This window comes from Engystomops pustulosus, chromosome 7 (genome assembly GCF_040894005.1).
Source record: "Engystomops pustulosus chromosome 7, aEngPut4.maternal, whole genome shotgun sequence".
In the NCBI taxonomy this organism is placed as follows: Eukaryota; Metazoa; Chordata; class Amphibia; order Anura; family Leptodactylidae; genus Engystomops; species Engystomops pustulosus.
Window position 1 is genome coordinate 75835403 of NC_092417.1, and position 12198 is coordinate 75847600.

General features: G+C 40.8%; 1 protein-coding gene across 1 annotated transcript; it reads left to right on the forward strand.

The window, feature by feature from the left end:
* The first annotated feature begins 2702 nt into the window (after window positions 1-2702).
* Window positions 2703-11552, forward strand: ZDHHC22 (zDHHC palmitoyltransferase 22). Its single transcript, XM_072116805.1, has 3 exons — window positions 2703-2955; window positions 6409-7015; window positions 8442-11552. The coding sequence occupies exons 2-3, from the start codon at window positions 6520-6522 to the stop codon at window positions 8669-8671; spliced, it is 726 nt and encodes a 241-aa protein (XP_071972906.1). The 5' UTR covers window positions 2703-2955; window positions 6409-6519; the 3' UTR covers window positions 8672-11552.
* The last annotated feature ends 646 nt before the right edge of the window (window positions 11553-12198 follow it).

Genomic DNA, 12198 nt, shown 5'->3' on the forward strand with positions numbered 1-12198 from the left:
AATAAATTAAAGGTCAAAAGTTCAAACAGCCCCCCCACATTAACCAAATCAAACAAAATGGGTGTCAAATGTTTGTGCTACGTTTGTGCTGGTTTGTGCAGCAAAAATTTTCGTTTGTATCATTTTTAATATATTCATACTTTTTTCCAAAGGTCATCAAAGTTAATTTCTTCCAAAGTACAATGTGTTTGCTTGCTCCCCCTGGTGATCAAACCAGGGAAGTGTCACTAGGTTTGATTTTACTAGTTCATCCTAAACACCTTAACCTATGTAAACACCTGAACATACCTTAAATATCATACCTTAATATGATAGCGTCACAAACGAAAAAAAATTCTGCACAAACCAGCACAAATGTAGCACTAACGTTTGACACCAGTTTTGTTTGATTCGGTTAATGTGGGGGGGCTGGTTGATCTTTTGACCTTTAATTTTTTGTTCGTATATTCAAAACAAAAGCAGCACAAACAGAAATTTGAGCAGCACAAACCAACACAAATGTAGCAGAATTGTTCGGCACCAGTTTTGTTTGATTTGGGCAATGTTGGGGGGGCTGGTTGACCTCTGATGACCTCTGGAAACTTTCATTAATATCGTAAAAACAATAGCGGCACAAACGAAAATTTCTGCTGCACAAACCAGCAGAAATGTAGCACAAACGTTTGACACCAATTTTGTTTGATTTGAACAAGGTGGGGGGGGGAACTTCACTCATCTGTCTCTAGAATATACAGGGCCGCCTGCCACCAACCTGGCGCCGCACTTCTTCATCTTCAAGGAGACACTCCAAGACTGAAGCTGGGCAGTCTACAGGTTTGCCCATGGAGGCTTAACACCTTACTGTACTATGTACCTCCAGGTGAATGTGAATTAGGGGGTAAGGGGATGAGGTCCTAGGCTTTAGGTTCCTCACCTGTAGCCTCTAGGTCAAATTTATACTGCCATTAAGACTCCCTCTCTTATTGTTATTGTGTTAATATGTTATCTATAGGAAACTCTCGCAATGCAAAGTTTTTTTCAGTTACTTGCCTTCTCACCACAAGGGAAGCTTTCAGGGGTTAGCCATATTATCTACTGGCCGTTACCTTACCAGATGTTATTAAGCCCCGCAATTATCCTATAGTGCTGGAATGTTAAGTTTGCACCTTGTTCACTACGTGACCCCTACGGCCAGGTACTAATTGAAGAATTGTGCCTCCGTCGCCTAATATTGGTGCACTAGATCCTATTACAGGGCCGTGCTACCTTGGGTGATGGATGAAAATTGTTTACAGTTTATAAGCATCCCAAATATGCCTGTCGGGACTTAAAGGACATCTACCACCACATTTAGGGGTGGTAGACTGTCACCAAATGCATGCTCCTTACCTTAAGGGTGATGGGGGAGTCCTTCTGCCATATTCCGGTACGGCTGCTAATCCGAAATATGAACTTCATAACTTTATGTAAATGAGACGGAGGTGCTCACCTCTCTGCTAGCCTGGCGCCTCCCGGCTCCATCAGAAGATAATTTATGCATGCCCCATCATTGCTATTATCCCCCAGAAAGGCTGGCTGCAAGTGCTGCAGATAGCCGGCTAGTGGAGAGATGAGCACCTCCGGCTCATTTGCATAAAGTTATAAGGTCTATATTTCGGATTACCAACCGCGCCGGAACATGACAGGAGAACCCATCGCTCCTATGGTAACGAGCATGCATTTGGTGACTGTCTACCACCCCTAAATGTGGTGGTAAATGTCCTTTAAGCTCCGTTCCTTGGCTTTCTTCATTCCTGAAATCATTTTTAAGGACCTTCTACCTACCTCTTACTTTATCATTGGTGGACCATGACCGCTGGTTCCTCACCAGCCCCTCCCAGTAATCGGCAACCCGATCCGCAGCAAGCCGAACCCGAGCACCTGGCAAACAACACACTGTTTGGCATTACCTGTTTCCTCCTTTTTTAGGAGGACTCTTTCCTTAGTGTCGACACTAGGGATTTAGGGCTTGTTTCCCTCTCTCAATTTTCCCCCTATCCTCGACTCCCACTATGTGATAACTCCCTCTTCTTTCTTTTCCCTTTTTTTTTGTCCCTTGGTGAACTGATATATTATATATATCACTGTACTTCACACTGTTGTTCACAATCTGAAACCATTTACCGTAATAAACTAGAGGGATAATAGTCAATACCTAACTATAGCGGTGTTCTATGTAGTCACCTTTGATGTTGGTGAAATTATTTTATGCCTAGTTACAGTAAGGTGTTTCCTCTAGGAAAACTATCAAAAACAGGGGTTATCAAATAGATTTTATACTGTAATCCCCAATCTGCATCTTAAAAAAAGAAAAGAAATACCTTTACCATAAATATATTAGAATATATTAAAGAAGCCGAGGCCACAAATGTTGTTTTATTTAATTGCCTGGTTTTAGTTTTTTTCAGAATTAGCTCAGCAGCAATTATTTACATTGGAGGTTGTATAGATCTTTCTTATTAATTAAATCCACAGTACCTCGTTTCCCATGCCCCTTGCACAGTTGTGTAAATGGGGCACTAGTCCTTATACTGGGACTGATGAAGCACTGGCCTGTGTACCCCAGAACAGTGGAATAAGACATGATAGATCTCCTTGTATGAAGAGGACACTGAGGTTTCATCTTCCCCCCACCTCCAGAAATGGTGGGACTGCTGAAGGCAGTAGTCACTCATTTAGTCAACTGCGACAGACAGAACGAAAGGGAAGGGGCTGCTGATGAAGGGGATATGAAGGTTAATCCTCAGCATCATCTGTGCACATACAACAGCGGCAGAGAAAGGTGCACACTGCTGGCTGCTGAGATGAGAGGAGGGGCAGGTATCTGGGTACAGGGGGAGGAGTGTGGTCGCTGGCTTGGATGTTATACAAGATGCCACCTCAGGATGAGAGGGGACCAGCAGAGCAGACAGACAGGAGTCTCCTGTCGTGCCCAAGGTCAGTGGGACACAGACTTGTCGGTACACGTGGGGGGCAAACATCATTGATCTGTCATCTTCTAGAGTGTCAGCACACACTAATGTGTCCTTAGCTTTTTTGGCACACTCCTAGTGCTATGGGGACTGGGTAAAGATTTTACTGATTATAAGCATGGGGCAGTATGTGACATACACAATGAAAGCACAGTGTTAAAGGTATAATGACGATTCTGTACAGTATGAATTGAAATCAGAATATTATTTACTGAATAAGAAACACGGTATAGTATGTAGTTGGGGAAGCACAGTCTGAAATGTACAATTGAGTAGAGCACAGTCTGCACTGCAAGACAGGTGAGGACAACACTGCCTACGATGTATAATAGGTGAGCGAAGCTTCAACTGTACAGCCATTAATGCATAATGGTATATAATAGACTACATGAGTGATATTTAATATATAATGTATGGCTATAATGGACAGTACATATAAATTGAAATGCAATCTATAATATATGGAAAAAGTCGATTTCTATGATTTATACCTAATGTATACATTTAATGTACAGTGAAGGAGGGAAGCTCTGATTGTAAGTAAAGCTTAATCTAAACAGTCTCCTGGCTGCGTACAAGATTGGTCTTTAGGTTTTTCTTAAATTAAATTTGTGTGCGAGTCGGAACAGGTATAATTTTTAAATATAAATCTAGTCCTCCTTTTTCTGCCCTCCTTAACATCCCTATACTGTTATCCCTTCTTTACCCCATTACCTTCCTCTAGTTCTAAAGTCATTGGGTAGACCTCTCCCAACTCCCTCATCGGTTATGTTTGTTTTGTAGCAATCCATGGGATTGCCGAGTTGAAATGGCACCCACTTATTGTACTAGATTTTTTTGTATTAGTATCTCTACATACATTAGATTGTGAGATTTTCCTTATTTTACTGTAAAAACTCAATAAAACTAATATGTAAAAAGTACAAATCCAGTGAAAATATTCTGTGCCCTTGTGACAATTGAATTTTCAAAATGTTGGGCTTCATTGGAATAAGGATTCACAATAAAGCTTTATTACATAACCCTTTAATAACTCTTACAGTAGATCATTGAAGCTTGGGGCAAAAGTTCAGTGAACTATCAGCATATAGAGGTCTGTCTGTAACTAGAAGTCGTCTGTAAGTCAAAGACTGCCTGATAATGTACGTATATAAAATATGGAAATTAAGTTGATCTTATAAGACACTGATTTAGAGCAATGTGTAGCTCAACCTATACTCCATTTAAAAGCATTCAGTACACTGTCCATGGACCAAACAATTTGTGTACTAGTGTTACAAGACATAATTTACAGAATAAATGTATAAAAGGTCTGCACACCAGTATTGAAATTGCAAGTTTTTGGCATGAAAATCCTAAAAACACAATACATGACAAGAGCTTGTGACAGGCCAAAGCAATCAATAACAAAAAAGGAAAACAAACTTTCAACTTCAGCTACAATGCTGAAAAAGAGTGCATGTCCCCCTGCTAATCTATAGGCAGCTATGGAATTAAGTATTTTCTATCCATTGAGGAATTTCTATGAAACCAATGCCCTCTCAGGTTGTTTATAGTTTTTGGCTGTAACTGATCCATAACTGAACCAAAATTCTATTTTTGATGAGATTTTTGCTCTTTATGATGTTGTGAAGTGAAACTTCATCATGACCAAAGAACACGAGTCTATGTAATACTTAAAGGAATTCTACCATCTAAATCAAGCATGATAAACCAGCGATCCACAGGCAATGTTATTAGCATATATACTCCAGTATAAGCTGACGCCCTTACCACAATAAACTGGGAAAAATTATTGACTCGAGTATAAGCCTAGGGTGAAAAATGCAGTCGCTACAATTCAATAAAATGCCCAGCACAACCCCATCAGTGATAAGATATCCAGCAGAATACCGCCCTTAGTTATAAGATGCCCAGCATAGCCCCCCCTCAGCAATAAGATGTCCAGCACAGTCCCCCTCAGAAATAAGATGTCCAGAACAGTCCCTCTCAGCAACAAGATGTCTAGCACAGTCCCCCTCAGCAACAAGATGTCTAGCACAGCCCCCTCAGTAATAAGATGTCAAGAACAGTCCCCTCAGTAATGAGATGCCCATCACAGCCCCCAACAAGAAAATACTGCCCAGCACAGCACCTCCGCAGGAAAATAATGCCCAAAACAGCCCCTACAAGGAAAATAATGTCCATCACAGCACCCCACCAAGAAAAATTATGCCAAGATCAGCCCTCCCTCAGGAAAATTCTCCTAGAGGGAGAAATGTGCACCGTGCATTTGCCACCATATGCGCACTTCGGCTTCGCAAGTGCAGTGAGCATTTCTCCCTCTGGATACGGGCAATGCCAGAGAGGAAATAATAAATGCACTGCGCATGTCCAAGTTTTCAAACAAGAGCGCAGAGGACGGGGAGGCGCGGGAGGCAGGGCAGTAATCCACACAATGGAGAGCAGTAGGAGTAGATTTCGTGACAAAGCTGCCTGGAGGGTTGGTGAACGCTTGACGGCTCTACCCTGAACCCCACCCACCTGACTGTAAGCTGCCTGTGAATATAATTGCCGACACACAATCATTATAAGGACATGCCTGGACAACATTTACTACACCTTATAAGGTATGTTTGGTGGTTTAACAGCCGTGCAGCTGGTTCCCTTTAAACATGATTTTGTGGATGTGGTTTTTGTAAGGCCCTTGAGATTTTATGTGGATTTGATAAGGATTTTCTACTGATATAGAACCAACCACAAAACTATTTGTGGATGAGTTTCCTAGGTTAATGATGAGAACATTATTACATACGTACCACAATAAATCGCATTCGGTATTCACCAAATGATATTTTCTTTAGTCCACATAAAGTTCTCCTCCTCTGCCTATGAGGATTTTTACGTAATGACTTCATACAATGGATCCAAACAGTATTTTCCCAATTTCAAATGACCCTCCCAATAATGCATCTCAGCAATGGCAAGCATAGGACACCTTTTTTTACCGTAAACACTGTATTAAGCTAATTTCGAATAAAACAACCCACAGAGAACCTAAATGTGTTTATATAAAAAAGAGGATGAATATAAAGATTTTTTCCATGTCGATTTTTCTTGTGAGTGATGTTAGTTGGTGGCCTTTTGGGTTTTAATACAGCATGATGTCCTCAGGCTTTACTTGACAAATCTAGTTGTACTAGAAGATATACTGAAAGTAACTTCATGATTTCTGACAATAAGCCAGATAGTCCTCGCATGAAATTGCTCTGGGCTGCCCTAAAGCTCAGGTTCTCCAGAGAAGCATTAAGTGAATTAGGAAAAAGAAATGATGACTGAAAAGGGTGATGAGAAATGACGTGTGATTTACAATATATATATTCACACATTATCTTTCTGGTTTAGAAGTTTTCTAATGTTAGTTCTCATTTCTCTCCAGGATCTACCAGCATCATATTCTGGCAGTGACTTTGGAGCTAAAGCCTCAAGCACTCGATCGTCTTTTATTGTGTAGATTACCCGCCATGCCGAAACTGCCCCATCTCCCAGAATGGTTCTTCTACACTTTCTGAACCTCATGGCACCTTGTTACTTTCTTTGCCTTCTTGCAGTGACATTTAGCCTTCAGCTTTTCTTCTTCCTGCCAGGGATGTGTAAGGAGCAGTCGCTGCCTCTCTCTGGTCTTCTGCACGGTTTCTTCTTTGTCTTCTTTCTGGTCAATGTCATAGGAAACTACTTCCTAGTCATTTGGAACAGTCCTGCGTCTGGGGGCATTAACGCAGATGCAGAGATGTCTAATAAGCCATTTTGTCGCATTTGTACCAGAATGATGTGGGAGCAGGAACACCATTGTTTCTTCACTGGGACATGCATCAGCCGCAGCAACCTGCGCAGCTTTGTGCTATTCTGCCTGCATGCTTCCTGCAGCTGCTTCCATGCTGTGGTGTCAGGAGTGGGATACATCTCACACAGCTTCTCCATGTCTTTCTCCAATCCTTTGACTTTCCTCAGGCTCCTTCCTCTCTCTGTCACACGCTTCTTCTCAGGTTAGACTCTCTGTTGTCATTTAACATATTGAGATATCATTATAACTAAACTAAAAAGTTGTAAAATAATACTGAAAATCCTTGATACGATTAAGTGTTATGCCTAAATAAGTGTCTTCTCCCACACTGCACCATGCATCATGTAGGTATTTCCTAACATCTACTGGAGAAATATAACTCATCATGGCTGGGTTTGAGATCTAGTGCAGGGGTTATGGTTTGGGAGCAAGATGTGACTCTTTTAATGGCTGCATCTGGGTCACAGACAAATCTTTAATACATATTGATCAGTGCTGTGTGCATCTAAGACACACACAGAGCTGATTACTGGATGTAGGTAGTGCTCCCTACAGCTGGCTCCTCGTTGCTCCTCCAGTCTTCTCCATGACCCAGATGCCGCCGCCATCATTCCTTAGGCAATGGAGCCTGGGCCATAGAGAGTAATGAACACTTAGCGGTGGTGTCTGGGTCTTAGAGAAGAGCGCAGGAGCAATGAGGAGCCAGCCGCAGGGAGCACAGGTAGGTAAGTATTAATTATTAATTTTTTGTTGCTGTGGCTACCTATCTACTGGGGGGCATGTGCTGTGGCTACCAATCTACTGGGGGGCATGTGCTGTAGCTACCAATCTACTGGGGGCATGTGCTGGGGATACCTATCTACTGGGGGACATGTGCAGAATTACACTGTAAAATATGTGGCATTCACTGGATAGACAGAAATATGAGCATCTAAATTACCAGTCATTTATTTCACCTGGGAGCAATCTTTCAACCTAAGAGGCTAAATTACGGTTGGAGACTTTTATTTACTCTTCTACTGTAGGATTTTTTGCTAGGAATTTCACCCCAAATCTACGTGCAGCCAGCATCTGTCCTGCAGACGTGTCTCTGCAGATGTGACAGTGCTGTGGCTGTAAAGTGTGACACATGAACAGATGGCAAAAATATGTCAGCATTTATTTATCCAATTTGCATAGATTCTGCAGATTTAAGGCAGGGGAGGAGGGATAAAAGGGGCTTTTTTTAGACTTCCTGCTGTGACACCACACAATCCAACATACATCAAACAGCATGTTCCGTGTGTATGGTACTTGCATGACACATAATGCTTTGGAAGGAGTTAAGTTTTCTGGGCTCTGGTGACATTGATAAACGCTGCTCCAGTTTTGTGCCTTCTTATGACAATGACACATGGGGACCCAGCCAAGAGCTATTTATAGACAAAGGGTGGAAGAGGACGGACCCGGTGCTTAAAGCCTCCGTCTGTCATGTCCCATATTACTGCATGCTGAGCCTACATGTACTTTACTAGAATTCGAGAAGAAGTCTTTCCTAGATGGTGGTATGTGTTCTTTATGTGACTAATACATCATCCTTATTTTCCAATACCAACCCTTTCTGACTCTTTGTCCTTGGTTTTTTACAGGTTCTCTTCTAAGTTCGGAGATGTTGGCTGTATTAATGCTTTACCTCTGGTCTGGGATAGGTTTAGCCTGTGGTGCCTTCTGTTGTCACCAATTGCTACTTATTTGCAGAAGACCAATGTTTCACAAGAGCCCACCCAAAGACAGCAGCCCCATCAACTGGATGGACAACATGACAAGCGTATTTGGGAAACGATGGCTAATGGCAATTCTTTTTCCCAGCACAAAATAGTAAGACGGATAGGACAGAAGACACAGTTGTATTAAAATTTCACCATAGATATTGCTGGGATATACCGTATCGTTGACCTCACTGCTTAGTATTTACAGTGAGGGACTTTTACTGTTGCACTTTGCTTGAGTGACCTCATGTAGTAGTTTATAGTGACTGCTAAATCCTCTCAGTGATATGCACATACTGTTAGATTTCCCCAACAAACAGGTTTATTGCTAAATCCCTTATTTCTTATTGTAGAATATATTGATGACTATGATATTCAGAAACATAAAGCTCTAAGCTTTGCAACTGTATTTCTACTAATAACTCTGCATCAATAGCTACTGCTGCCTTCAATGGATAACTTCACACATTCTTCATTATAAGATAATTGTGTATATTTATGGACCTATCAAGTCCTTCTACAACTAATCATAGTAGTTTCTACAAGCAGCTAGATACCATCACAATCAAAACAATAGCATATATTATACCTCTTTCTATTTAATACAGTGTTCCTCGCAATTCTTTATAGCACAAGATAGCCTTTTCAGATCTCAACAAGCACTGCTCAAAATCAGTCCAATGTATTTCAAAGGTCCCCCTTGGTTTGGGTGGGACTCTGTGTAAGAAGCTCAACTCACAGAGATCTGTAACTTCTGAATGCTGTAATCTTTTAAAGGACTCGAAACATACTTATCATGCAGCATGAGTGGAGAAATAAAGCATACATAGTGCCCATTGTATTTACTTAAATTCCCTTCAAATACTGTATATACAAATGAGATTTGTAAATCTTCCAACCCTATGGGGGAGAAGTTCCTGTAACTCGATAACCTTTTACCACTAGTATCATGATCTTTATTATCCCATCATTGCCTGGTTGCTTGATGCCTGCAGAGCTTTGTACTGGTCTAATTCTAGTTGTTCCTAAAATATTAGGCCACATATTTATAGAATTGGCTGAACTTGATGTTGTCATATTTGAGTCTTGTCATAGTTTAGTTTTAGTTGTTGTTATAGAGTTAACTAGGTCCACTTACTGCTTTTCCCGGAGAGACAGGACCCCTCATTACCAAAATCCTGATGAAGGTCCATTCACTGCCGTGCACCTGTGTCCACTTGTTACACCGGGACAACTCATTGTTATGGTCAAGCTCCATGTGGGCTGTGACCCGATGGGTCTCCTTCCTGACTCTTATGGGGACCCAGGGTCTTTTTTAAATTACCTGTGTCTTGGAAATACATTTTGTTAACAGGTTACTGACTGCTGCTATGTCCTTAGCTTAAGGTCCATTACCTTCTTGGTTCTAAGAACCAGGTCCACTTGCTGCTATTTCCTTATCACATATATGTGTAGAAATTAACTTTATAATCTTTTTTCCATATTTTAATCTTGTTAAAATGTATAATATGCGCTAAGTACAAACTACTCTGCCATGGGAACAAGTCTTAGCTGGTGCGTTGTCCTATAGATCTCTAATCATTCTGTTCGTTTACTTGCAAGTTGTTAAAATAAAATTAAAGAACAGTTAATAGTCCGTATAGCCAGAGGCCGATTTAATAGGACACACTCATTGTTTTATTGTGATTACATTTCTTTATCTGCAATTGGCTCAAAATACTTAACTTATCTTAATCCGACCTCTGTAGTGGTATGGCTTTCAGATGTATCACAACAAATGGATAAAACTTTGTATTCACATCCAGATGCTTAAAAAGTCACAGGTAATGGAAGAACAAGTAGAATTAGTATGACAGATGCCAAAGGCCACAGCTTTTCTACCATGAAAATCAAGCATGGATAAGTTAGGCACACTTACTCATAGCTCCAGGCACCGTGACTGTGGTAATCTTATATTTGTTATCCATGTCCTCCTTCCTTCTAAAACCAACTTTTATAATTATTTTAGAGAGACTGAAAGTCTTCCTAGAGCCCCTCAGTGCTGAAGATTCACAGGCTGCCCCATTTTGATTTAGCTGCAGCAGAAAAAGCAGGGTAGATCTGCTCTGCTCTGTGTACAAGCCTGTGAAGTTGTACCACAGAGGGGCTCTGGAAACACCTCCCAGAGCCCTTCAGACTGATTAGCATAATTTTAAAAGACCATTTTAGAAGGAAGACGACCAGGGATAACCAATAGTAGAAGATTAACACAGTCACAGTGTCTGGAACTATGAGTGAGTGTTTTTCATGATGGATTTTTCATGGTAGATTTCCATTAATAAATTGCTACCTAGCACTAATCCATGTTTGTGGCTCAGGCAGTCCCATTGTAGTCAATGAAAAAAAAAAAGAAATAACCTAGTAGAACCGTGTGCAATCTGGCCATTTTACTTGTTGGTTCCTGGGAAACAATCACATGAGCCTAGTGGGCCGGCCTAACGCAATCACTGGCTTCCTGGAAAACACGGAATACACTTGGCCATTACAGCCGCAGACTGCATGTAGCCTTGCTCTCATAGCAGAAAGAGCTTAGTACTAAAGTTCAGAAAGTTGGTTCTGAATTGATGCTTTTAATGTTCTTTATAAAATGCAATAAAGTTCACATTGGAAAAAAAACTTTGTGTGGGCAATGTTTTGATCATACGGCTGGTTTCAGAATGGCCCGCATTGCTATGACCATCTTCTCTTCAGTGTTAGGTCCCACGCACACGTCCGCATGGTGGCAGCCATGAGCTAGCCATAAAATCGGCAGCTAGCTCAGGGCTGCCATAGACATACATTGCATGCGGGCCCGGGCAGTGAGCACACTTTTGACTTGATGCACCATGTCAGAGCTGCGCCGCAAAAGAACGGGAAGGTCATATCCAAGCCACTCTGCTTCCCTATGAAGAGGGAAGGGGTGAGCTGGGCTCATCGCCTCCTTCTCCAGCTGGCTTGTACCTTATGGCCACAGTAATAGAATAGCGAGTAAAAAGATAAAAATAAAATAGCTATAAGTAGATATAAAATAAGCAGCACATCCATTCTGTGCATGCATGCTTTTTCCCATCCGCTACTTTTTTTATCAATCTCACTTTTTTTCTTGTGTGAAATAGTTTTTTTCCCCCCAGATTTCTTTTTGCGACATTTGTTACAAATGTCTCAAAAATGTTGCACAAATATTTTTAGTCACTTCTTTCCATTTTCTACGTTTTCCTTGAAGGGGTATCCCCATTTCAGCAAATATATGTTGTTGTTTGTATAATGAAAAGTTATACAATTTTCCAATATACTTTCTGTATAAATTCCTCACCTCACCTTTGTAACCATGTTCAGGTTTCTGTCCGCTAGAAATAAACATAGAAACTTTCTTTAGAATGACAGCAAGCAGAGATCTAGAAAACTGTAAGGAATTGATACACAAAGTATTTTGGAAATTGTATAACTTTTCATTAACAAACAATAACATTAAATTTGTCAAAATGGGAACACCCCTTTAAGTATGATTTTTGCCGCAAAACAATTTGAAAAGATAAATGTCATTTGCGACATTTAGAACATCTGGAATAGAAAATAAATGTGTCTTTCTGTCTTTTGCAAAACTAAAGAAAGGAAGAAA

Coding starts and splice junctions, on each gene's coding strand:
- ZDHHC22 (XM_072116805.1), top strand. CDS start 6,520: ATGGTTCTTCTACACTTTCTGAACCTCATGGCACCTTGTTACTTTCTT. Junction 7,016..8,441: donor TGTCACACGCTTCTTCTCAG/GTTAGACTCTCT, acceptor GGTTTTTTACAG/GTTCTCTTCTAAGTTCGGAG.